Genomic DNA, 27220 nt, shown 5'->3' with positions numbered 1-27220 from the left:
AGAGGCTTCGCTTCTCTCTGCCTGGCACAGGCCTGGGGATGAGGTGGACGTCTGAGCCCACATCCTGTCCACTGCCCACCTTAAACTTGACCTCATAATCCCAGGCTTGACGATTTTAGGTCAGCGATCCCAGCTGTGCTGTGGAATTCAGTTCAGCTCGGCCGCACAGAAAAAAGCGTGAGCACGTGCGCCTGCGAGGGCTGTGCTCTGCGTGCGGCGCCTCCCGGGCCGACTCTCCGGAGGGTGAGCAGCCAGCTCTTTTGAAGCCTGTTTTGAAACGCTTCTCAGTGCGATTCTGAAAGATGACCCGGGCCTGTTATTAGGCCATTGTCAACTGCGGAGAGGTCGGGACCCAGTGACGGCTCCGCTGGGTGCCGCGCACACTGTTCAGGGAAGGAGTTAGCGTTCCCGGTCCTTTCCTTTGGTGTGCATTTTCTTCATTAAGTTGGAATGCGAGGCTCTCTCCCCTGGTCGTTCTGCCCAGGCAGCAGATCCTGTCTCATCTTTTCAGGGTCCTGACTTGCTGGTGCAGGTTTTCTTTTCCTTTTCCCACTAGAGAGTGATTCTCTGCAGAAAACCACTGAATTCCTGATGAGCCTAGAGCTTTTCTAAGACGGATGGTCTGGAAACTTGAGAAATCTTTCATAAACTCTGCGCCTTACTAATTGGTCAGACGTCTGCTCACCAACCTAAACTTCATTTAATAAAAGAAAGAAACCCGCTTTCATTTTGAAATGTCTTCAGCTGATATTGTAACTCATACATTTACTCCATTTCCCCCTAACCTCATGATGGGTGGTAAACCTCTGAAAACGGGGTTCATTCCTCTCCACGACCCACAAATTAATTTTCATTGACCATAAGACTGCGTGGCTGTGACCAGGTTCATCTCATCCCCCAGCCGTAACAAGTTGATTGCTGACTGTTGCTTAATCCTTTAGGAGCTTTGCATTCAGTCCTCTCTTTTGGATCTTTCCTTTTCAGACATGGATCCTACAAAAGTCTGCACTGGGAAGGGAGCCGTGACTCTCCGGGCCTCATCCTCCTACAGGGACACCCCAAGCAGTAGCCCTGTGAGCCCTCAGGAAACCCCGCAATACGAAAGCAAACCAGGTGAGCCACCCCTGCGACTAGGGGCAGGTATTCAAGTCACGTGGGAAGGGCCACGGATTCATCAGCTGCTTCCTGATTCTCCCAGGGGCCCCTGGGTCAGTCAGCTTTTTGTCCCACCTGGGACACATGGGGATCAATGCCCTGAACTGACAGGGTCCCCTTGCTTCTGGCAGAGGCACAGCAGCAGCCACCACTTTATTTTTGCTTTGGACTGGACAGGTGGGCAGACACCCTGTCTCAGGACTGGGGGCTCTGCTGACTGCACTGGTGAGGACAGAGAGGCTTGGGGACATGGGGAGGCAGCGGAGAGATGGGCTAACGGTTAGGTGTCTCTGAGGGCTGGGCTGTGCCTGGCTAGGCAGGGCTGGGGCTGAGAGGAAACCAGAGGGCACTGAGAAGTGCAGGCAGCTGACTGACCTGGCTCCCAGGAGAGCAAAGGTGGGGCAGGGCTCAGGCTTGGCGGGCGGTGACCTGGCAGCTCAGGGAGCAGGACCAAAAGAGCAGGTCTCAGTGCAGACTGGGAGCTACCGAGACAAAGAAGCCCGTCCGAAGCCCCGCTCCCCACGCGCCCCGCCACTCGGGAAGCCTGGGTGTCTAGGTTTAGACCTGGGGCTTCGGGAGCTGGTAGATGTGTGTTCAGGTCCTTCACCACCTATTGGCTGTGCGAGCTCGGGGGATATGGTTAGTCTCTCAATGCTGGCAATCTCACCCGCACTGCCTGCTGCATCCTTGTGAGGATGAAGGGCGGGAGGTGATTTGCACCACACCTGGTGGCATGGAATGGGCCCCTCATCCACTGCCTTGGTAGTGCTTTCATACCTTGGATAAGTCACACCTTTGAACACATGTGAAACCTGAGGGGCTTGGGCAAGATGGCTTCCAAGCCATTCTAGTTCCAAATGCTCTGGAACCTTGGGAAGACCTGATTATTTTGGCCTCTTTGGAGAGAGCTTTCCATAGCCCAAGGGTCCCGGGAGCTGGGAAACGCTGATGTTGAGGTTCCACAGGCACTGTCAGGATCGGGCAGGATGGCCCTCTCCACCTGGGGGGCGAGGGGGGGGGCGTGGGCGGTCCTCACACTTGTGTTGCATCAGAATCACCTGGATAAAAACACAGGTTCCTGCGCCCACGTCAGAGCTTTAGAATTCCTGATTCCCACCCGAAGGGCTGGGGTGCAGTCTCAGGTTCTGCATTTCTGACAGGTTCCCAGGTCATGCTGATGCTGCTGGTCCGAGGATCACATTTGAGAGCTACTGCTATAAGGGATGGGAGTTTCTTGAAGGAAGGAAATAAAGGGAGAAAAGGAATTGGGGTGACGACTACTCCCTTGGGACCAGAGAGGAAAGGAAGGGGGGGTGAAAACTCTTTGGCATAGTGGGGAGCAGTGTGTGGTGATAGAAGGGAATTAGACAAGATGGGGATGGTCAGTGCCCAGCATCCTGGGAACTGGCTTTCTTTCTGTCCCAGCCACCTGTAGCAGGTGCCCAGGCAGATGTCCGAGGGCGAGTCCAGGCTGGAGTGTGAGCTGCTTTTCCCTTGACTAAGGGAAGCCGTGAGTGGCCTCCAGCACTAAAACTCAAAAGTAGCTTCTTGGCCCTAGATTCCTGAACTTATGCCCGACTCTTGCCCCACTGCTGTTTGCCATTCTCATCTTCAGGAAAGGTGGGGCCAGGAAGTGAAGGCAAAATAATTTCTTCCTAAAACAAGTCTAATCCAACCTTTTCAGGCCTAATTGGGAATATCCAGCTCCCAAGCTGGAGGACGTTTGGGGAAGAGAGAATCCCAAGTGCTGGTTAAAGAGAAAAACCCTCCTCCCGCCCAATGGCTCAATAAAACGACCTGTCACCACCTGGCCCTTTCTCTGGTGGTGAATGAGAGGTGAAGGGAAGGAGGAGCCTTGAGCTCCCCCTGGTGGTTATAGCATGGCACTATCAATGCAAATGCTACTCTTTTTTAATTTATCCATTTTAGAGAAAGAAGGGTAGGGGAGTGGGGAGAGAGAGATCGATGTGTTGTTCCACTTATTTATGCATTAATTAGTTGATTCTTATATGTACCTTGACAGGGAATCAAACCCTCAACCTTGGTGTATCAGGATGACACTTGAACAAACTGAGCTACCCACCCAGGGTCACGCTGTCAGTAGGCTTTCACTACAGGACTCTGCAGTTATTTGAGTCACTTTAGGAAACTCTCTCTAATCCCCAAATAATTCAATGTCTTATACATTTATAACAGCTAATTTGGGTGATAAAAGATCATGTTTTAAAATGCAAAAACTCTGAAGAATTAGGGGATAGCTATCAGTCATCCACACTTTACAGTACATTAATCTTAGTAGATTATTTTCATCCTCGTAAATTGAGGTCACTGAATCCAAATTATTCATTCAGCCATTCACTTAGCATCATCTCTGTGTCAGACACTAAGCGAGTCACTGGGAATTGTGATGAAAAGCGGGGAGAAAGGAAGGAAAAGGGAGAATAATTCTGGGTGCATTAGGTGAGGACAGAAGGCAGTTTGTTGTAATAGGAGAGCCAGGCGTGGGCCCCTAATCCACTTCCTGCTTTCTGACCGTGGTTAAGTCACACATTTTAAGCACATCTGAAGTATGAGGGACTGGGTAACATGGTTTCCAAGCCATTCTAGTTCCAAAATGCTGTGTGGCCTAACAGGTTTGGAAACTGACCTGACAAACTGATTTCCATTCACTGGACAAATTCAATATTGTGTGCTAGAGCAATTTGGGTAGAAAGGAATAAGTTTGCTTTAAGTAGAGGGGGAAAGCCCCATACTGATTAAGAGTACACAACAGGCTGGAACGAGTTAACACTGGGGGTGAGGTTAAAAAGATGTGACTCTAGAGATAAGACCTTCCGGCCTGGTGATCTTGTCCCTGTACTCTGCTGCTCATTGGCCAATATCCTGGCTCCCTCGTCTTCCTCTCATTCCTGACTACTCCCTCCCTCTGGGCCTCTGGACAACTTGCTAGCCCATACCAGAATGCATCCTGTCCTAGGCCTAGGGGGCCCTGGGCCTGGACTTGCCTCGTGAAAATAGTCTTTAACAATATTTGCAGGTAGCCATGCCCAGTCTAGACTGGAAGCCCTACCAAGTGCGAGGTAATGAGTGGCTCTTGCCAAGGATTGGGCATGCGTTCTACCCCCAATGTCTTCACAGAGAACTAATGCCAGATAGTGTCCAGCTCCCTCCCTGATCACTAGGCCAGTAACTGTCCTCCAGCTGTTCTGTCTACCCCCCTCCCCACCTTGCTACCTGCCTTTGCCACCTTCTTCCATTCCTACAGGTCTCCAAGTTGCTGATCATTGGCCTAGACTGGAAGCTCCAGTCCCCAATACTGCCCAGCACTTGCATCTGATTTATTTCCTTACATGGGCCTTTGACACCCACATTTCAGAGATACCCCCTGTTTCCAGTCCTTGTTCCAACTCTCATCCTGGGCTTGTCATCCTAGGCTTGTCCTTGAATCATAGAGCTCTCCGAGGCTCAGCTCTGCCACTTACCGTCTTTGTGATAGGGGCAAATCACTCAGCCTTAGAGAGCTTCAATTTCTCATTTACAAAATAGGAATGATCGTAATAGAGTTGTTGGGATTCAATGAGCTCTTTCATATAAACACTTAACACAGAGCCAGGCATGTAACCATTCTAATTACTGCAGACAGGAGGCCCCTCAAAGACATTCGGTAATTTCAGTTAGAGGCCATGAGGGCCTGGGCCTGGCGTGGTGGCAGCAGGAATGAAGAGCAGGAGCCAAGGGTGAGTGGATTCGGAAGAGGGAACGGGCAGGGCTCGGTGCAGTGTGGATAAGGAGCATGGAGGGGTAGAGCTCGGTGCGGACAGGAGAATAACTGGCACTCATGGAGATGGTGGATTTATGCAGGAATGTGAAGGGCTGTTGAATTCCTTCGTTAGATGTCTTGAATTTTTTTTGGCAAGGAAAGAACTTCTAGGGGGAATTTGGAGTCGAAGTATGGATTTGGGAGCCACCTGATCAAATGAACATGGGGAGGCGGAGATGCTGGGGATCAGGGGCAGATGGAGCCTTTGGAGTTGCCCAGTTCAAACCCACAGTCCAGACTCCTGCTCTCAAGTGGTAGCTTGACTCTGGGTCCCTGACCGTGGCTTCCCAACCAGCCTCCTAATCTCAGAACGTGGACCTTGGGTTTTGGATCAGAACCACTAAAGTTACTGCGAGAGGCATTACCTTATCCCTGCTTCCTGATGCCAGTGCCTGGCCAGTCTCAGTGTTGGCCCCTGGTTCAGAGTGACCCCACCACGTCCCAGGTCAGGGCGTTTTCACTCAGGAGACAGGGAGCCTGAACTGGTGATGGGTGTGATACGCTTCCTGTCCGGTGTAGCCTGAAGACCATCACTCCCTGCATTTCAACTCACAAGCCAAAATCCAGGTCAAATCTTACATGTTGCTCATTCTGTGCCAGTTGGCTCCACTCCTGCCTGGTTCTTGAGAAACAAGTCAGCTTTGGGCATGAAGATTCTTGGACCTGCGATCAGCTCATTTCCTCTAGTTTGAACCTCGCATTTGCTCTCCAGAAATGGCAGGAGCAGAAAGGTGTCACGAGAAAATTAACATTGAAGCAGTTTAAGGCATTTCCTGCCCTTGTTACCGCAGAGTCCTTTTTATGAGCACATGTGTGAGAATCAGGGCCGGGAGATGGCGGGAAAGTCCCCAAAAGAGAACACCCTCACTCTGACACCAACTCCAAGTTCAGGGGATTCCCAACACCATCCTCAGAGGTGATCATTTGCTAGAAGGACTCGGAGAGCTCATTGAAAGCTCTTATGCTCATGGTTGTGGTTTATTTCAGATTAAAATCAGCCAGGAGAAGCACAGTTTCCAGTGTCCTCTCCTGTGGAGTCAGGACGTGCAGTTCCTGGCCGAGGTGTACACTATGCTCAGATACTCCAACCAGGAAGTGCCCCTGAGCCATGTGTCCAGAGTTGTTGGTTTTTTAAAAATACATTTTTATTAATTTCAGAGAGGAAGGGAGAGAGAGAGAGGGAAACATCAAAGATGAGAGAGAATCATTGGTCCGCTGCCTCCTGCATGCCCCCTACTGAGGATCAAACCTGCAACCCAGGGAATGGAACCGTGACCTCCTGGTTCACAGGCTGACGCTCAACCACAGAGCCACACTGGCTGGGCATGTCCAGAGTTTTTGTTGAGACTTCCTTACATAGGCTTTCCCACTGCCCATGTGCTGATACCCTGAGTCACATTATTGGTGTGGCTCAGGGACACTCCTATCAGGATGACCTTCCAGGGGTTTAGAGAATATCTCCCAGAAGCCAGAGGGCAAAGCCAGACGTCCTTTTGAGTAAGGTTAAGTTCTTTACCACGTAGCATGAGTAAAAAATAAACATGACGAGCTTAAAACACTCCTAGAGCCACTTTTAACACATCTCATCTATTAGACACTCTACCAGAAGGCGTCAGTTCTCTCAGAGAAAGTTGTCCTAAGATTCCAAGAAGAACTGATCAGTAAAACAATGTAGAACAGATCAAAATGAAATTAGCACAGAGAGAGATACAAGAAAATGTCAGGGAGCTATTGTCTCAGGCCAGAAAAGATTGTCTGTGAAGGACAGATGGAGGAAGAGATAAGGCAAAATAAATATTACTTCCTTCTCGTGGGAAGGCTCGGGTCTCTTCCGAGCTGCAGAGCCTACCTGGGATCCAGCTTTCCGACATTTATTGAAAGAAGCTTTCTGATAGTCTCCTCACACCGGAGGTAATAGTTGATGGTTATGTGCATAAGATTTCACGTGCTGTACTCGGGCACATCATGATCCTGCTGCCGCCAGCCTTCAAGGTTCAGAAGACGGGGTAACAGATGAAGGGAGATGAAACATCAGAAACACAGCTGTCCTTTTTAAAGGAAGCGCGGGGAGGGATGCTCAGAGGGGTCCTGGGTCCCGCAGGGCAAGGGCAACCGTTTTAATGACTAGGAATTAGAAGAAAAAGTGGGTTGAGCCCCAAGAATAGGATGTTCTTGACACTATTTATTAAATGGCAGATGTTAGCAACTCTTAATTTACTTCTATATCTGGGCAGTTTTTTTCCCCTTTTGCTTTGGATTCCTAGTTTACTGAGCTCATACTTTATGCCAGACATTTCCCTTTGATCCTCATGACTCAAAAGAGGCAGATAACATCTCTTTCACAAATGAGGCTAAGTCATTTGCTGCAGGATGTGCAGTTAGCGAGATAGTGAGGACTCCAACCTGGCAGTCTGGGGCCGACGTGGGAGTCCCTTTATGATGCCCAGACCTTCGCCGGCACAGACTCTTCTCAGTTTTCCACGGCATAATCTGTTTGCCAGTGTCACCTGAGTAGAACCAACCCAACTGAGAACCAAAGAAGGTGCAAAATAAGGTGCTCAAAATCCATGTAGAAGGCTCACATCCTGTATGGAAAAGCCCCCTCACTCAGAGCCTATGGGTACTTTAGTGTATTTGTAAATCTAATAAATTTGATAGAATGATTGACAAAGGTAGACTAGAAATAATGTAGGCAGGAGGGTGGGACAGTAAAAGCGACAGGTGCCGGGGAGTAGGGAGAGTCATTGTCGCAGTGTGTCACTTGGTGTTTCAGGATCCGTGAAGTGTGAGGGCCAGGGTTCTGGATGGATGCAACAGAGAGGGTTGAAAATGCTCACGTTGAGGCTACTTCACATACCTGACCTCTGGATCTCCAGCAACCCTGCGAGGGGTACATGGAGTAAGGATTGTGTTTTATAGATGACAAGAGTGAAGTTTCGAGTGATTGACAGCTTGCCCTTGGTCACACAAGCTAATACATTGCAATAATGTGAGTAAAATTCAAGTCCTGTAAATTTCCCAACTTCTGTGGTTGGGAAGAGAAGACAAATACCTGTGATTTGTTCGGGGGGCCGAGGGGCAGAAATGCAACAGGCAACCTACTAAAGGAATAATCAACTGAAATCTGTAAAAACTCTGACCAGATTTGGGGCGGGGGGGGGGAGGCGGTGGTGGAATAAGCAAACAAAAATATAGTTAGTTTTCCAGAACAAGGATGTTTTTAAGTATTCCTTGTATCAGTGGTTCTCAAAGTGTGGGTTATGGACCATCAGCCTTGGCCTCCCTTGGGAACATGTTAAAAACGCAAATTTTTGGACCTAACCTCCCATCATGAGTCAGAGGCTCTGCGGGGCAGAGCACAGCAGCCTGCCCTCTGTGATTCTGATGCAGCTCTGACACCTGTGGCTCCCCCACCTCCCTGAAATGTAGGCTCCGCTTTGTGGCCCATGTGGGGTTGCTGACTCTCCTAGGGATGGTGGGCGGGGCACCGTACTTCATTCTGGAGAGGGCTGACTGCTTTGTCGCCTCCTGGCTGTGTGACTTTGGGCAAGTCAGTCGGCCTTTCTGTTTCCTCGTCCATGAAGTAAAGACTCGTGTGCACTAAAATACTAAACGGGAGCAAAAGTGACTGACAGTGTCTGGCAGAAAGGTGTTCAATAAATGTGTGTAAATCTCAACAACATCTGGAAAGCCCATCTCTAGTCCTTGAGGGACGCACTGAAACGGAGCCTTGGGCTGGGAGAACTGCTGTGCTGTTCCCTCTCATCTCTGTACAGAGTCAGACAAGAGCAGGCGCCCAGGAAGAAGAAGGAAGCTGAGGGATTGGCTAGACCAGGGGTTGGCAAATATACCCCGGGGCCAGATGTGGCCGTGCCTATTTTTGTACAGCCTGTGAACTACGAATGATTTTTCTATTTTTAAACGGTTGAAAGAAAATCAAGACAGTATTATATGCCGCTTGGAAATGACATGAAATTCAAATTTGTGTCCGTAAATAAAGGTGTATTAGAATGTGGCCACACTGGTTCATATGCATATCATCCATGTCTGCTCTTGTTTTGCAACAGAAGAGTTTAGTCGCCACTGAGACCATATGGCCCGCTGAGCCTAAAACATTTACTGTGTGGCCTGTTATAGAAAAAGCTTGCCGACCACTGGGCTAGATGGAGGATAGAGAAGAGAGGCGAGAGATGATGCAGAAGATGATAAGAGTAGACATTTACTGAGCTTTGCCAGGCGTGGGCTAAGCATTTCTCGTGCATTATATCATTTAATTCTTAAAACAGCACTTATGAAGCAGGCATGTCATTATCTCCATTCTTCAGATGGAGAAACTGAGGCTTATCACCAGGGACACAGAGCCCAAAGGTAATAGAGTCAAGATTTGAATTGAGGTCCAGCTGCCTTTCCAGCCGAGCTCATGACCATTGTGCCCTGTTGCCCCATGGCATTAAGTGGGTCAAGTTAGGAGAGGTTTAGGGTCTCAGATATACCGGGCAGTGACTGGGAGGGCAGGGGAGTAGCCGGCTGGAGGGAGACAAGGGTGCCTTGTAGTGCAGTGAAAACTCAGAAAGGGTGATTAGATTTTAAATGTTTATGTGGCTCGTTGAACAGAAAGAAGAAAAGCAGTGGGGAGAAAAGAAGCCCTTACCACAGCAGATACCTCTGGGCTGAAATCATGTTGTCCCCGAGCCCAGCACCAGCAGCCACGGGGAAAGTGCTCATCTCCTCTCCCTCTCCGGGGTCTGCTCATTAGCCCCCTGCTAATGAGGGGGGGCACTCTGTGCCCACATCAGGCGTGAAGGAGGGGATGAGCTTTAGTGAGGAGGGACTGGACAGTGGAGTTCTGTTGCCTTTCAGTCTGTAAAATAAGAATGTCAAGGAACAATTGTTTCTTCATTGCTGTGAATGTGAGCCTTGTGTTTGCAAAGGTCAGCGCCTGTGAGCACATCGTGGCTTAGAGTGGGTTCCTATGGTAATTAGGCCGCGGGGACTGAGGGCATTCTGTGTCCGGCAGCAGGGCGCTGGACTTGGGCCTTTCTGTCGGGCGCATTGCTGGTTTCCTGCGAATGTAACCATTTCTGTCCCCCGCCCCCCTTTTTCTTGTTTTCATCCTTTCTGCACCCCACACAGTGCTGGAGTCAGAGGATTCCCCAGCAGGTATGTGTCCCTTGATTCTTCTGTCCCTGCCTTCCACCCGGGGCCCTTCCATTAGAGGGAACCGGAGCATTCCCTGCGAGTGAGGGTGTTGTTTTCTCTTCCATCGCAGATGAGTGGCGGCTTTCTTCCAACGCTGATGCCAATGGAAACGCCCAGCCCTCTTCACTCGCTGCCAAGGGCTACAGAAGCGTGCACCCCAACCTTCCTTCCGACAAGCCCCAGGTAGGCATGTGCCCAGGGCGGGGTGGGCACCAGTGAGGGGCACCTGTTCCTAAGTCGTTTAGCTTCCGTTTGTACTGCCGGCTTGCTCCGCTGGGGAATGGGCTGGCTCAGAGTTGTGCTGCTGGCCACTCTGGAGAAACGCAGGCCCCAGCCTGAGGGAGAGCTGGGGCTGAGGGGAGCAGAGGTGTGGGCCCAGGTTGGTCTGTCCCAGGGGATTGGAAATAGAGGCCCGATGTGTTATAGTAGTAGCGTGTGTTTAGGAATGTTCTGGAACAGGGAAGCCATTTGGCCTTGGATAGTGGGGAAAAGTTCTGAGCCTGTTTGTTAAAAACTCTTTAGAGTGTAATATTCAAGACAAGAGTGCACTCTTGTGTTTATTCCGTTAACCTGCTGCAGGTGGGGCTGTAAGAGTTCCAGCAACTCTTCCCTTTTCAGCCTCAGATGGGGAGCTGTGGCCAGACCTCACGCCCTGGCCCAGGAGCAGCAGCTAGAAGTCAAAATGGGAGCACCTGTAGTTTAAACCTCTCTCCCTGCCCTAGGAGAAACCCCCCAGGTGTACAACTGGGAGTAGAGATCATTTTGCTTCAGTCTCTCGCCCTAGATTGTTTTCCTGATGGCCCCTCCCCTCCCTGTGGCTACTTTGCTGTTTTGAAGAAAGGAATGGCCCTGTTTTAATCCAGGCAATCTGTGAGGGGCGTTTTTACATAGAGGAGCCGCATCCATGGAACGGAGCAGTTCCATCTTTTAAAGGAAGCTGTGCTGCCCAAAAGTATTGCAGAAGTGTGCTCCTCGGGGGTCCTTTCCCTGGGCCTGCCTCTGACAGGGTGCCTCTCCCAGGACCCGCCGGGAGCCCGGGAATTCTGCATTTCCTTCCTGGCTCCCACACGCCTTCTCCAGAGATCCTCTGGTTCCTGTTCCCGAGGACTGGCCCCTGAAGAGAAACCGAGTCGGAGATAACGTCCTCCTGCCTCTCTGCAGACCCCGCCTCCCCAGCTTTAGAGCTGGTCACTTAATGGTCTGCCTGTGTGCCCAGCAGCACCACCAAGCCTTCCCCCCACCGCGGCTGCCTCTCTGGGTCATGGCCGGTGCATCCAGGGCCACTGGTTAGAACCAGGAGCTGCTAATGCGCCTCCTGAAGTCTTCATCAGACACGGGGACCTGGGTTGCCCAGTAGGTGGCGTGCCCTAGTTTTCCTTTTCTATGACCTTCCAGGCGGGTAAGCGTGCTGCCTGCTGCCTGCGGCCGACAGGCGTCCTTCTCCAGAATGGATACAGGCGGCTCGGCCCGGTTAGGAAACAGCGCTGACCCATGCCGGGCAAACGTACAAGCACGCCCTCTTCCCCTCGGTGACTTAGCTCAAGGATAGCTCACCGATTCCTTTTGGCTTCTTAAGCAGCTCTTCAAAAGAGATAATTTTAAAAGCATGTGAACTAAACAAAAGTCACTTAAAACACATTCATTTACCGCAGCTTTATTGGGCACTTGTGTTCAGATCACTGTGTTAAATGTCGCCCTCGAGGAGTTTGTAAGCTTTATAAGTGTGAACATCCTGTAATATCGCCTGTGAAGAGCGTATTTTCTTATCTGTCACTATCCAAAACGTTGCTTTTTTTAAAGGGAGCCTAGTAAATTGCTGCTATCGCAGGTGAATCCCGTATGTTCAGGGTAAAGTTGCCCATCCAAATATCAAGAACCTTCAGGTCATGCCTTACCTCTTGAATTTGTTGGCTGAGTACAACTTGTCTGTAGAGCCATTGCCAAAGCTGCAAGTATTCACTGGCTCAGAGCAGCCAGGTGGCTGGGGGGACTGCCCGGGCCTGGTTTCAGCTGAAGGAGGCTCTCATATCCCTACAGACCTAGCATCTCCTCAGAATGACTGAATCGGGGTCCAGAAGCTTCAGGGGCAGCCTGTCCCTGATGTTCCCACAGGCTTCCTTTCCTCCTGCCAGCCTGGACCTGCTGCCCTGCTGTCCTTGCCCCCAGTGACAGGGAGCCAGGGCTGCCCTCTCTCGGACAGCATCATCGTGTTGGTGTCCCCAGTGGAGGGGGGGATTGGTATAAAGTAGGAGCCCCTCAGATTCTTCCAAGCAGCCCCATCTTTTCACTGCCTCGCCTTCTGCTAAGAGAAATGAGATCTCATTAGTAGCCTGCTGGGGAGGATGCGGACTGCCAATGTGGTTCCTACCACGTTGACAACGAAGCAGCGCCTTCCATGTAAGGGGACTGTGGCTGCCCCCTCCTTCTTTGGGGCTAAAAGCAGCCCCAGGACAGGAAGGCCTCTGGCTCTGAGTGCGTTGTCAGCACTCTGGGGAGGCGTCCTCTCCACCGGGTCAAGGCCCTGGGAAGGCTCGTGCCTGATGTAATGCAGCTGTGGCACCGTATATGGCCAGAGCCAAATCAAGTTAAAACCTCATTGCAATTGATTTCTATCTTTGGACAAGAAGGAATCACACGTGGGACACTCCCGCTCAGAGTAAAAGTAAATCTGAGCCTAATTCAAAATTGTCTTTTACTTACTTCCCTGACCACCATTATCACCGTACCCCACGGTCCCTGGGGTGCGTGGTAGTTCAAGCACTTGGTTTCTAGAGAGCACCGTTTAGTCTATAAACGCGCCCCAGCCTCCAGCCTGTGCTCACGGGGGCCAGGTGAGCACGTCTCGAAGGCTTTGCTTCTGGTTACTACTGAACTGGGGCTGCTCCTTTTGTCTTTTTGGCCAGTATTTATGTGTCATGTGGACGCATTCCACCGGCATGGTCATAAGCATCAAGTCACCCCAAGGGACCCAAGGAGGCTTTTCTCCATCCAGGTTATTTGAAAACAGAGTTTGTTAAGGGATAGGTCAGCTGCTTCTGGCTTGATATTCTAATCCAGGCTCATCAAACGTTTTTATTTCTCACCGATTACCCTGGCTAATATTCCTTTACCCCTTGCCACCTGCACTCCACAAAGAAGTAAAAACAAAATAGGAAGCAACCTCAAAATAGACCCATACCCTTGTATCTTCCCAGTTTTTGGTCACCACCCATTTACCAGATATTGACCGCACTCTAATGATCTCACCGGTGCCATTTGGAGACCGGGGCCAGTGAAGGGCATCTAGGTGTCTGGGCTTGGACTGCTGGAACAAACACCATAGTTGGGTGGCTTAAGCAACACACATTTATTTCCCACAGTTCTGGAGGCTGGGAGGTCCAAGGTACTGGCCTGTTTGGTTCCTGGTTTGGGCTCTCTTCCTGGCTCCTAGATGGCTGCTTCTCACTGTGCCCTCACATGCTGGGGGAGGGGGGGAATGACAGCGGGAGAGGGAGAGAGAGAGAGAGAGAGAGAGAGGGAGAGAGAGAGAGAGAAAGGGGGAGAGAGAGAGAGAGAGAGAGAGAGATAAGAAGGGAGGCAGGCCTCTGGTCACTTCCTTTTCTTATAAGGACACTTATCCACATCTTGGGGGCCCACCCTCATGACCTTACCTAATCCTAAGTGCCTCCTAAAGGTCCACCTTTAAAAGTTATTACTTAAGGTTAGGGGCTCAGCACATGAATTTGGGGGGGGGGGGGGGGGGAGACACAGACATTCAGCCATAACACTAGGAAAATAAACTGCACATCTTATGGTCTAATTCCCAGGTGAGCCACAGGTTGACAGATGGCTCTCACTGACATGAGGATCAGTCTGGAGATTTCCCCCATTTCCTGCCCTTCTGCTCCGCTGAGCCCCAAGGAGGAGTCATGTGGAGGGAGAGGGAGGGAGATGTGACCGTATGTAGCTTTCTAGCTCTGAAGCCAGGAGCCCTGGGGCTGATCACATCCCTCCAGAATGCACTGCCTCCTAGTGGGCTGGGTGGGAATGGCTGGAGTTTGATAAACCCGGTACAGCCCAATCTGGTAGGCGAATCAAGTGCTTTATTGTCGGATCCCTTTGTTCCATGTACGTCAGAAATTGGAGATTCCATGCTTTTCACCCCACCCTGGCTTCCTTCTAATAATTAGTTCCATTGACTTGTTTCCTCCGAGGAGAGAGCACATGTGGATGCTAAGCCCTTAGCATTCTCTTCTTGGTGAGCTGTGATTGTTCTGCTTATGGAAGTGAGTGCTAGAGCTCAGGATTCCATTAGACCTCTGTCTCCTGTGAGTACAAATAAGGATGGCTCTTCCGAGTCTCCATTTCCTAAGGGAAAAGCATGAAAGACCCTTGAGAGTTTCAGTGAACTTAAACTTTTAAAGCCAAACTCATAAAGAGGAGAATCTTTGAGGAGAGGAGGTGTAGTAATTGGGGGCCTGGGGCTTCTTTCCCTGGCTTAGCCCCTCCCTGGGCACCCTTCTTCAGTCAGGAGGTCTAAGTGCAGGTCAGCCAAGGATCGGCGTCAACATTGACTCAGCGCGGGGCCTCTCCTGGCTGAGCTCCCTCCTGCGGGTGAGGGATCGGGCCTGCCCCTCCAGGTGAGTGCGTCGGTCCTCGGCTTGACCCAGAGAGAGACGTAGACTCCATGAGAGTCTACGCTGAGATTTGCTTAAAAACTTGTCTAGAATTGTTTTTTTCTTCAGATCATGTTATGCTGCTGTTTCTAATGGTCGTCCTTCTTTCCATTTCCCCTCCTCTCTCTTTTTTCTCTGTCTTAATATTGTGTCTTGAAAATCATACTAAAGGTTCTCTCTCCCCCACGCCCTCCTCTCCCTACAGTGGGCCACTTTGCATGGCAGCCCCCTGCCCTCCACAGTCCCTCCAAGGACTCGCTCTACCGGAGCTCACCAAAGCCTTACGCCCCACCCGGCACCCCCAGCCAGCAGAACCCCTCACCACCCCAGCCTGTCTCTGCCCCCCTGGCAGCCAGATCAGCTCCCAAAGGTGTGGTGTGTCCGGGGCCCTCGCTTCCAGGTTCCACGTCCCCCAGTGCTTCATCCCAACCCCAGCGCCACTGTGCAGCCACCAGGACCGTTTATAGTGGGAATGTGAGCTCTAACCCACGTCATAAGGCAGTTGGGAATAAAAAGGTCAGCAGCTTATATGTACCTTGTTTAGCCAATAACGTTTGCCCGGTGGCGTCGGAAAGCTGCTCTCGTGTTGCACGTGACCCAGCCCCAGGCACTCGAGCACCGGCTCCCAGCATTGTCTCCTGCACAGCGGGCACGGGAAAGCCACGCTCTGCTCCTCCTCACTCTCCCAAGCTGTTCTCTGACCCCCGTAAAGATGCTGGTAACCGTGGCGAGAGTCCTTCCCTGGGGACTCGGCCTTCGTTCCCAGACGCAGTGGGACCACCTGTGCTAGGCCCCCAGGTTACCTCTGATCCCGAAAACCGGAGGAGAAAAGAACCTTACCTTTTGCAGCCGTGTTATCCAGCCAAGGCAAGGAACTAGGAATGTTTGTGTGTCTGCTCCGTCTCTTCTGGAACTCATGTGAGAGCTTGTTTGTGTTCCGGGCTGCCCTCCCCTCCCTGTCCTCGTTAATACCGCTGCAGCTTGAACCCCGAATTCTCTAAACATCTCAGCACAGTCCTTCCTGTCTCCCTGTCTGTCCTTCCTGTGAATATGTAAGTATGCCAGAGTGTGGAATACGTAGCCTGATAATACGGCAAGACACGGCGTTTATGTTTTATAACAAGTGCCAAAGAAACTGTATTGACTCCCAAGCTTTCAGGCTCCGCAAGCGGCTCTGGGGGTTAAACACAGCCTGCCTGCCTGTTCTCTCTCTTTCTCTCTCCTAAAGTGTTAAAAGGATTCAAAAATAGATGGATGGAAAGTCAAGTTGGATGGGGTTCCCTCTGTGTCATAGAGTGTCAGGAGGCCAGCTGGCTAGCACCGACTGTCTCATGCACCCTGAGCAAAGGGCACCGATTAAATAGTTCTCAGAGTACATCATTGCATGTCCACTCTCAACTGTTTAAATTTGGAATTCCTTCTCCCCTGCTGCCGTACCCCTTTGCGTAACGACCCCCTTATTTCCTACAGGATGCTTCTTCCTCCAGCCCAGCCCAGCCTGAGGTCATAGTTGTCCCTCTCTACCTGGTTAATACTGACAGAGGGCAAGAAGGCGCTGCCAGACCTCCAGCACCTCTGGGGCCACTGGGCCCCCCAGTCCCGGCGGCCGCCCCTGCCGGCTCACCTCTGACCTTCCCGACTCTAGATGATTTCATTCCCCCTCATCTGCAGAGGCGGCCCCACCACAGCCCGCCAGCCAGCGCTCCGGGCCCCCACCCCCCCGTTAGCCAGACACCACCATCCTTCTCACCACCGCCTCCGCTGGTCCCCCCAGTCCCGGAGGGCCTGCACAGCGTCTCGGAGCCTGACCTCACGGGAGCTGTTTCAAGTACCGTAAGCTTGCTGGGACCCTCCCTCGCGGCTTTCCTGAACGTCTGCTCCGGCAGTAAAAGCCCTTCTCACTGGAGTACTAAGTTCCGAGGGAGTGCTGGCTGCCCTGTGCTTGTGTGATGGCTGGAGCCGGGTCTGCTCTCCCGAGTGCATGCCCCCCGTGTGTCCCGGGCTCTCGTGGCTGTTCACCGTCTCCATCCCTCTTCCTCGCTGTCCTGTTCGGAATGCACATCTTTGTCCTCCGCCGAGAAAACAGCCTCTGTGGCCTTGCCTCTGGCTAGGTGTGCTCGCCACGGGCAGGCAGGTGTACTGTTGAGAGCTGAGGAAAGCTGGCGAATCAGGTGGAAAAACCAACAGCCATTTCTCCACCAGGGAGCAGGGGAGGACGAGATTCGCTCTGTGTGGATTTAGCAAGTAAACAAACTCGTGTCCACAGCCATGGCAGAGACTAGGTTACAAAAGAGAGTTGAGTATGATTGAGGAAATGGGTATAAAAGTCTTGTACGAATGTTGGACTGTTTCCTCAACAGGCAGATAATTGTTGGGGACCCTGAGTAGTGGCTCCCAGGGCCTTTGTGGCAAAACAGCGCCTCATTGGTCATGAAGTTAAAGGGCCCATCCTGTGAGGGACAGGCCCCCAACCCAGGGGGGGAAGCCCAAGAGAAAGACTGCATCGAAATCTTTCTCTTCTCAGGAGCTCTGGGGATTGAGACACTGAAAGAACCTCAGTGTGAGCTGTAAAATGGGGGTGCATGTGTCTACACACAGGGTGGTGGGGTGCAGTGGGCCTGAGAATATAAAAATTTCAATTATGGTGCTTGGCACAGAGAGAGCACCCAATGAATGTTAGCTCCGCTGCCGAGGACGTGCCCTCAAAATTAAGTAACTGGCTAATTAGCAGTCATTGAGTCCCCACCATGTTCTGGGCATTCTTCTCGATTCTCTACGAACAGGGCACAGCCCCTGCTCTCAGAGGGTTCATCTGAGCTGTGTTCTCAAGCTCAGAGTACGTGGCTCATTGAGCGGCAGGAAAATGCATTTAAATCGTCCTCTCCAGGTCATACTCCTGGAGATTCTAATCAAATGGGTCTGGGGAGGGATATAGGACTCAAAGTACGTGGTAATGTGCATCCTGGGGGGTTCTGATGCTGAGGGTACACGGGCCACATTTTGAGACGTAGGGCCATGCAATTGGCTGATGGAACTAATGTTCACTGGCATCCCTTGTACGCCTCCAAAACAGGCTCAGGTGGTTCATTAAACATGCAAGTCATGCAGTTTAATCAAGCAGGAGGGAAACTTGTGGGGGAGGGAGGCTTTTAAGAGAAATTATAGTGAGATATCAGATACAATGCTGGGCCCTTCTCAAAACTCTAGATACAGCACAATGGGTTAGGTCAGGACCCTGTAAATGTGGCCCAGGGGCTTGGATGTCCTAGTTTTGACCTCTACAACTCAGCCCAGATGGAGAAAAATGCTAAATTGCTCCCTGATGCACTCACCTTACCCTCGCTCCACTTACAGATGAAGTTAGCAGCCCTTGTTTTGGAGAATACAGGTGCTCTTCCCCTTGGCACAGAATGTTTCTCTAGAGCAGCGTCTTCAGTGTGCTCTTGTGCATGGTGAGCAGGTCGGTTGTGTAGATCTAGGTGTTCACGTTGGGTTTGTTCAGATAGACCAGGGCAGGTTAGCTGGGACAGTGTCCTCAGTTTCTCAAACCCCTCTGACGTATAGACTTCCCAGGAGACTTCAGTTGGCCTGATAACTTCTAGTTTGGCCCAGGTAATGTGAAGTAGGAGGGGAAAAGGGAAACTGTTGGGTTCCTCCCCCGAATGAGGATCGTCAAGAAGAGCAGATCCCCGTGGATGGTGGCCAAGCCACCATTGATATCTGCTCCATCTGCAGCCGTTTGATAGTAAGAGGGAAGTAGGAAATTCACGTTAATTGGTCCAGGTTCTTCTAGTCAATAACCATTTTCGTCAAGTTCCAAAAATAAGACTTGTGCCACAGAGGGAAATTTATAAAATGCGTAATGCTCACGTGATCCTTCCAGGCCTCATGGGCAGTATGCACACTTTAAAAAGCTGTGTGCTTTTTACTTTGGAAGTAAATAGGATGGTGTAATTGTTTTCCCACTTTACAGATGAACAATTAAGACGAGGCACTTTTGTACAAGACCACATTGTGCCTCAAGTCTTGGGGGGGAGTTTTATTCACTACCCTGAGCTGCCTCTCATAAGTAGCAGCTGTGAGATTGGGGCCCTTTCAGAAGAGGTGGACTGACCAAGCCAGTGGGTCCCAGGAAGCCGCCCCTACTGTGTGTCGGGAGCTGTCCGCGGTCCTGACACGCACACCCTCTCTTTTGGTGGGCATGTGTTCTCCTGAACTTCTTGTTCTTTTGAACACAAGTTGTTCAGCAGCACCTTTGCTGTTAGGTGGCTCCTGTCATTCATGTGGCATTTTACTACTGCGCACCTGCTGTCTGCAGGGCATTGTGCTAGGATAGGGGATGGAAGGAGGGGGATGGGGCTGTGTCCCTAGTCCTGCAGGTACTTACAGAGCCATGATCTCTGATGGAGCACACGAATTGCTTTTATGCCATACTTTTTTCTGGACAGTAACAAAGTCTTGTTCTTCAAACCCTTTAAGAATGATATTCTGGCTTTAGGGCCTGTAAATTCTAAAATAGAAACATTGCTAAATGTATAGGTGTGATAGAGGAAACTGTTTACATATCCTCGCTACATTTCTAAGTCTTAGTTCCTATCTTTAAAAAGACTGCCCTTATTCCCATCGTGTAAATTGTAATGTTAGTAGTAATAATTTTATTGGTATTTCTGGCTGAGACCCTCAGGTTTTTAAAAGTCAGGATTTTCACAAGTCTTGACTTCAGAGATCTTTTGTCAGTCGATATTGGAGTGAAAAAGCATCGCTGTAGGACAGGGTAATATCCGAATCTCAGCAGCAAGTGCTAGCAAGGCTGTTCAGTGATGTGGCTGACAAGAATAGCTTTCCAAGAGTACCAGTACTTAACCCTTTCTATTCTTACACCTATGGCTTATCTCACATCCTCTCATGTTTCTGTCAACAGTGTACTAAACTTTCCTGATTTTTCCCTATTAAACCAGCTCTCGTGCTCAGACCGCATTTGGAATTGCATGCGTTTTGCATGTTTTTTTCTACTTTGATTTGAACTTGCTTTTTCAGTAACTGGATTGATCCACATTTCTTACCAGGTGAAAATAATGAATAATGTTGCTGAGACCTTCAGTAACATTATCTTCCCTCTCCCCTTACTAATACCAGCGAAGAGAATAAGCATTCCAGGTTAAGCTTCTAACTGGAATCAATGACGTCTCATTGATTACATTTCTTTTTCTAATTAAGGTCCTTGTACAGCCTTAACTTTCTTTTTAAAAAGCATTAGCTCTAGGTTTTGTGTACTGACAGTTACAATGTTTGTCCTTTTTCAGGATTCAAGTCCTCTGCTAAATGAAGTTTCTTCATCTCGTGTTAGAACTGATTCCCAAACCTTTGCACCAGTCAGCAAGCCATCCTCTGCCTACCCCTCCACGACCATTGTCAATCCGACTATTGTGCTCTTGCAACACAACCGAGGTAAGGGAGCTTCGCCGCGCACCTCTCCCTCCGCTCACTGTTCCGTGACCCTGGGACAATAAGTCTGCCTTCCCACGGAAATTTTCACAAATCTCATTCTTCTCCGAGGCCATCTGCCCCGTTTCCTCCCACGACCCACCGAGTAGATCGTAGCGGACAGACCTCTGATTTGGGGTAACATCAGGTATCAGAATAAGTAAGCTTCTGCAGTGTGTGTTCCACACCTTGGGTGTTCACAGTGTCTTCAGAGGGTAGCACCAAAAAGAAAGAAGAGACAGAAAGGGGAAGGCTGGGCCCCTTAATCCCTCATCATGAGAATTCTCACCAGAGCTTTGCTTGGAAACTAGGTGCAGTGACACCTCTTTTCAGAAGTGCCCGGAATCGTTTAGCTCTTTGACATCATGAGTTCCCTAGAAAGAGACGTCTTGAGCACCAAAACTGTAAAAAGAAAACCTAGTGATGGAATATTTTCTAAAATGTCAAACATGGCCCAGTGGATAGAGCGTCGGCCTGTGGACTCAAGGGATCCCAGGTTCAATTCCGGTCAAGGGCATGTACCTTGGTTGCGGGCACATCCCCAGTGGGGGTTGTGCAGGAGGCAGCTGATCGATGTTTCTCTCTCATCAATGTTTCTAACTCTCTCTCTCTCCCCCTTCCTCTCTGTAAAAAATCAATAAAATATATATTTTTTTAAAAATTGAATAAAATGTCAATCATGTTTTTCTGCCTCTAGCACAGAGGCTACTGGACCTCTCGGTGTCTCGCCAGCCTCCATTCTTGCCAGCAGTTGGCACACTGGGCCACCTTTCAGCTCACCCTCTGGGGACTGCGTGGCTGCGTGCCCCTTTCCCGGCGTGGCCCCAGGCAGCTCTGCCGGGGTTTTGTGTGTGCTTCCTGCGGTTCCTCGGGCTGGTTCTTCCCCTTCTTTGCAGGGCACCTTGGGGAAGCAGAAGTGCTTTGAGGTGATAATTGCATATGTTGGCCCTCTGCTTTAAGATTCCAGAAGATGTTTCTAAATCCAGATGTTTCGGGTTTGGAATTCAATAGAGGGATACGCTGCCTGTTCCCCCAAAGGTCTTTGCACTGTGAAATGTAAACTTTTCGAGTTTTCAGGGTGTTTCTGAGTGAGGTTTTATTATGTTATTCAGAGCTCAAAGCTCAGTACCAAATCTTCCTTCCCTGACTCCCTGCTTGCCTGCTTCACAGTTTCCGTCCCCTCCGCCTCTCTCTGCCTTAACTTGGATGAGAATGAGAGGCTGAAATCTATTTTTAATTGTCCTCCATATTAAATGGAGTTTTCTGTTTCCTGCTTCTAACTTAAAAAACAGATGAATGAAACATTTTCTCTCACTGAAAGTCTTCCCACTCCAATCTTAGTTATTTTAGTAATTTTATTTTTTTCACTCTGTGGCTCCCGTATTAATTTCCACCCATGAAATCTGTGTTCTTCAAAAAATAAGAAGCGCTCCCACCCCCCACACTAAATTACGTAAGAGCCCATTCTCCTCTCGGCAACGGCTTTCCCTGCCCAGAAAGTGTCCGTAATGCAGGACAAAGTGAAATTTTGGTTCTCTATGAACTTCTTTATGACTCATCTTTTTAAAAAACCCAGTCAAACAGAAGCAAGTGAGTTCCCAGAAGGAAAAGCAGTTTCTCTAAAAATGGGACTTAGTCCCAAGGCAACTTGGGTTTTGAGAAATGCCAAGTGTAATGTCAGCTCCTTCTGCCAAGTCCTCTGACACCGAGTGAGACATCTTAGGGCACAGGCATGCCCACGCTTCCTTTTTGTTTCTCTCCTGAACAGACGGGATCTTCTTATTTGCCCAGACGCCTTTGGTTCTAAATTTCTCTTTTGTCCAAGCCCTGCCCCTGGGTTTAAAAATCAGAATTGTGCAGCCCGCAGCACACATCCTTCAGAAAAGGATACATGTATATTTGTTTTGTTTTGTAATGAAAAGTAGCTTCCTATAAAGAGCAAACCTTACGTCCCCAAGGAGGTGCGGCAGGAAGAGTGCAGGAGAATGGAAGCGCCTCGCTGGCCCCGCCTCGGGGGACTGATCGTCAGTGGGGTTTAGGTCAAGCATTTTTGGCTTTGCTTTGGAATTGACCCAGCCTGGCAGCTCTGCTTTGCATCATAGATAATACCCGTAAAAAGTTTCTTAACTATTGCAGAGTCTCCTGAGGGGATGATAACTTTACTCCACTTCTGGAATTCTAGTTTAGTCATCCTAAGAAAGGGTCCCTTTTTCCTGCCTAGACTGGCCAGGCGGTGGTGTGACAATAGCCCCACAGCCCCATCTCTCGCAGCCAGCTCCCTGCACTGCAAGCAGATGGAGGGCTCCTCGGTCTGGCCTGGCTCGGAAGGTCATGCACCACACAGCCCTTGCTCCTCTCCTGAGCTTTCGCTTCACATGTGTCTGAGGGCAGATTGCTTATGATCAGGCTGGTAGGAGCACTGGAATCAGAAAACTCTCAGGACTGAGAGAGATGCATGGGTTACCTAGCTCCAAGCTTCTCAGGGTTTTGTTTTGTTTTAAGTTTTTTTAAATGTTTACTTGATGAGAGAGAGAGAGAGAGAGAGAGAGAGAGAGAGAGAGAGAGATTTGTTGTTCCATTTATTTATGCATTCATTGGTAGATCCTCGTACGTTTTGCCCTGACCAGGGATCAAACCCACAGCCTCGGTGTATCAGAACAATGCTCTAACCAACTGAGCTCCCGGCCAGGGCAAAGCCCCGCAGTCTTGATTGTGCCTGGACTCTGGGGGGAGGGGTCTTGATTTGCAGATGCAGATGTAGACTCAGGAGCTCTGAAGCAGGGCTGAGGTTCTGCACTTTTCAGCAGCTCGCAGGGCGTGTGGTGCTGCTGGTCCATGGACCACGCTGGAGACCAAGAGCTCTTTGGTCCCCAGATTTCTGTCACATGAAACAGTCTGGGGACCACCCTAGGGTTGCTAATTTCTAACTTTGCTAAATGACACCCCTGAAAAACAATTGCTATTATCCTCATCGCATGTCATTCCAAGAAAGAAGGGCCTTTCACACTTGAGAAGTGGCAACAGCATAGTGTTTTAAATGGGATAAATGGGCTTTTGCCTGCTGGGGGAGAGCCTACCCCAGGCTTGGAGACCAGAGTTCTGGATCCATGGATCCAGCGAGCGCTTTGATTTAACAGATGAGGAAGCTGAGGAAATGGAGGTGACGATTGGTCAGTGTGGTCTGGCACGTGGCTGGCAGCGCGGTGCCTCGAGCTCTGCTGGGCTCTGTTGTCCAGCGTGTGAGTGAGCCCCGTCCACGGGCCCGAGGTGGGCAGGGCTGTTTCCACCAGCTGCGGCCCCCCTGCTGCTCTCTTTACTTCTTGCCCACACTGATTCTGGAGGCGGGGTGGGGACGCGGCCAAGGGGATAATGACAGCACCCATGGCTGGCAGGCGTTCTGTGTTTATCTATGTTGCTGCTTTATATTTAGCAGCTGTGGAAGGTAGAGGTCATTTTTGTCCATATGCCATAGCACGTCCACACAGGACTCTCCACAGGAGAGGTTGGCTCCTTCCTCATGAGTGCCCAGGAGGGTGAGAACCCATAGACCTCAGTGGTAAGGAAAGGGACCTGGTGATTAGAATGGGAAACATCCCGGCACTAGAGATAAGGAGAGTCCAGGTTTTAGACCAGTTCTAGTTTTCAGTATCATCTTGGGTAGTTTTTGCCCCTCATTGAGGGTGTCTCAACCACCCTGACCTCCCTGCTAGGGTTGTTGTGAAGATTAAAAGCATTGACCTGTGGGAAAGCTCTTAAAGCAATGCCTGGCATCTGCAAGCGCTCAGGAGGTGGTAGCTGCCATGGTTATCATTACAATTACTTCGCCTCAAAAGGTACCAAGACTGGGTTGTGCAAAGTCCTGCTCCCTTGAGACCAGTGGAGGTGGGAGGGTCTCCTTCAGTGACCAGATTGTCCTGAGATACGATGTAAACACCCAGCAAAACAGTGACAGTCCCTGAGTCCTGGTGCAGACCCAGGGGCAGGGGGATGAGAAATACCACACTTGGATGACAGGGCCGTGTCAACACGCTGCTTTCACTGGATGCAGTGTTTCAGCATCGAAACCCGTAGGACGGGGAGGACACAGACACTGGGGTCCTAACGAGTTGTGCCCGGATGTCTCGGTTCTACCACATCTTTGTAAATCTCACACTGTGTATTTTTTTCTTTTATCACAGAGCAGCAGAAACGACTCAGTAGCCTGTCAGGTAGGTGAGAAATATTTATTTACACGTTAGCACCTGTCCGTGTCAAAGCTGGCTTCCAGTCACCACCTGATGAGCACAGTCTTATGAGCTCTTCTGGTGTGGGGGGACTCTGTTTGATGCTGGGTGGCCAGGATGATGAAACCAAGTGTGGTTCCCACCTTCCTGCAGCTTGAAGGCTGGCAGGGGCGACCAGATAAGTGACCCAAACTAATAGACGTGTCCTGATGGGTAAGAACAGGATATTCCGAACAAACATGTCAACGGAAATTGTAGGGAAACCATTTCTGTGGCTTCTGTAGCCCCTGCTTTGAATCCTGGTTCTACCACTTACTAAACAATGAATCAGTTTCTTACCTGTCAGATGTTCTGCTTATAAACAGCTCGGCTGATCCTTGGCATTCACTAACGGCCTGATGGGTGAGAGTCACTGTTTTCAGTAGGTGCCTCCCTTGATTTACTTATCATTTGACTGAGTGTCGACTTTGTGTCGAGCACTGAGCAGGCTCTGAAGCCACGACAGAGCTGTGCTGCCCTCACAGCTTGGTGATGGCTGTAACCTTGTGTAGGTCATGGTCCATTTGGGGATCTGTGAAGGCGGTAGATTCATTCTCTAGTGCAGTGGTTCTCAACCTTTCTAATGCTGCGACCCTTTAATACAGTTCCTCATGTTGTGGTGACCCCCAACCATAAAATTATTTTCGTTGTTACTTCATAACTGTAATTTTGCTACTGTTATGAATCGTAATGTAAATATCTGTGTTTTCCGATGGTCTTAGGCGACCCTGCTAGCAGTTCTCAACCTGTGGGTCGTGACTGTAGAGCTGCTGTAGAGCCTAAGCCCATCGGAAAACACAGATATTTACATTACGATTCATAACAGTAGCAAAATTAGAGTTATGAAGTAGCAACGAAAATAATTTTATGGTTGGGGGTCACCACAACATGAGGAACTGTATTAAAGGGTCGCGGCATTAGAAAGTTTGAGAACCACTGCCCTAGAGGAAGCCACGCGTGTGAAACACATGCCTGTGGTCGTTTGCAGATGGTCCTGAACTCCGGGGTTAAGAGCCCCTGATTTGGTAGATAGCAAAAGCCACCGCTTTCTGAGCCGCTGCGCCATGATTCCTGTGTTGCTTCATCCCACTGCTGTCCTTGGGCTTCGTGGAAAGCCGGGTGGGCAGGACACGGGGTTCTCACACCCTCTCAGCGTTATCGGGACTTGGCTGTGGAACCAGGGCAGGCTGTGGTTGAGCACAAGGTGCCCTTCGCTGCCCCCTCCTCAAGGTGCCACTCTCCGGCCCACTTCACTCTGTGGCCCCAGCCCAGGTTGCTGAGAGCAGGGTGGCTGTGGCTCGGCGGGGGGGGGGGAGGTAGCGCCTGTGGGCTCCTTCCTGCCTCTGGGAGAATGAAAGGAGCAGTGGAATCGATTTTTAAAAGGCACCCAGACACAAGTTAGACCCAGAGTTTGGTCCTGGCTCTTCCCTCCTATGGCTGTTTGTCCCTGGGTTAGTGACTTCACCTCTCTGAGCCAGTTTCCTCAGGTGGGAAGTGGGGGTGACAGTCCTCGCCTCTGCAGGATTGTGTGGGCGACAGGAGGCTTTGGGGTATTCTCTGCACTCTGGAAAGTGCTACATAAATGTCAGGGCTTGTCTACCATGCCAGCAGGCCCGAGCCACTTCCCGGCTTTGAAAGAAGCCTCGTGCTCTGTCCTCTGAGTTTGGGGACAGATCCACTCGTGGTGTTTATAGAGGGGCACGTCCCTAGCTCACTAAACGTTCGTTTTGGTTTAAAAAGAAGCACCATTGTGTTCAGAGCTCCCAGCGGAGAGGGCAGCAGGCCTGGTACCCCAACCTGGGCCTGGAGCAAGCGAGGCTCTGCCATCTCCCCTGCGGGGATGGGACTTGCCAGCCACCCTCGGGGCTTCTTGCTCAGCGAGGTTCACCTGTGGGAAAGAGCCCCTGGGGCTCCTGGTCCCCTGGGTGGACAGACAGGAAGAAGGGGCGAGGGCAGAGGGCGCTTTTCCAAGAGAAGTGCCAGCGGGCTGTAACCTCAGTCACAGCTTTCCCGCCCCCACCATCCCAGGGTTGTGGGCGCCGTCGTTTACTTAGTGGCCCCTTCCAGGATCTTGCTTTTGAAAGCACAGTATGAAATCGGAAGGAACAGCTGCAGCTGCCTGGTGAGACGGAGCAGAAGCCCTCACTGCAGCCCCCACGGCACCTAGGTGACACAGTGAAGTGTCACTTTGGGTTTTCACTGTATAAAGAAACAGTTTTTTCAGAGGCTGCAGTTCAGCCCTCCGTATATTGAAATCCACTCAGTCATGAATCACGTGATCACAAGCTTCTAAAGCACGATAATTCGGGGCTAATTTTTGTAGATCAAAACGACTCTGGCAGCTTTGGAACAAATCCATGGACTGTCAGCCTGGGTTTTACAGTTCAGTGCTTGTTGTTAGAGCCACCTGCCATAAAAAAAAATTTTTTTTTAATTCCCTGGACCCCAAAACCGTGAGAATGGCATAGATGCGATCTTCCTCTTCTAAAGAAATGACATTGAAGAGTAAGGAGTATGAGCACCTTCAAACACCAGTGAGACAGAGCTTAAAATCTTTATTTTTATAAAAAGTTACCGTATTTTCCAGCGTATAAGACGACTGGGCGTATAGAAGATTTTTCTGGGTTAAAAAGTCGTTTTATACG

General features: G+C 50.3%; 1 protein-coding gene across 1 annotated transcript in view; it reads left to right on the top strand.

The window, feature by feature from the left end:
* SORBS1 (sorbin and SH3 domain containing 1) overlaps positions 1–27220 on the top strand; it is a 217063-nt gene that overhangs the window by 113619 nt on the left and 76224 nt on the right. Inside the window, exons 4-7 of the mRNA XM_054728616.1 lie at positions 985–1140; positions 10245–10357; positions 20133–20277; positions 24492–24521. Coding sequence (XP_054584591.1) covers positions 985–1140; positions 10245–10357; positions 20133–20277; positions 24492–24521 — 444 coding nt within the window. The remainder of the gene's footprint in view (positions 1–984; positions 1141–10244; positions 10358–20132; positions 20278–24491; positions 24522–27220) is intronic.

This window comes from Eptesicus fuscus, chromosome 17 (assembly GCF_027574615.1).
Source record: "Eptesicus fuscus isolate TK198812 chromosome 17, DD_ASM_mEF_20220401, whole genome shotgun sequence".
In the NCBI taxonomy this organism is placed as follows: Eukaryota; Metazoa; Chordata; class Mammalia; order Chiroptera; family Vespertilionidae; genus Eptesicus; species Eptesicus fuscus.
Note: the sequence above shows the minus strand (reverse complement) of the source record. Positions and strands in the feature narration are given on the sequence as shown.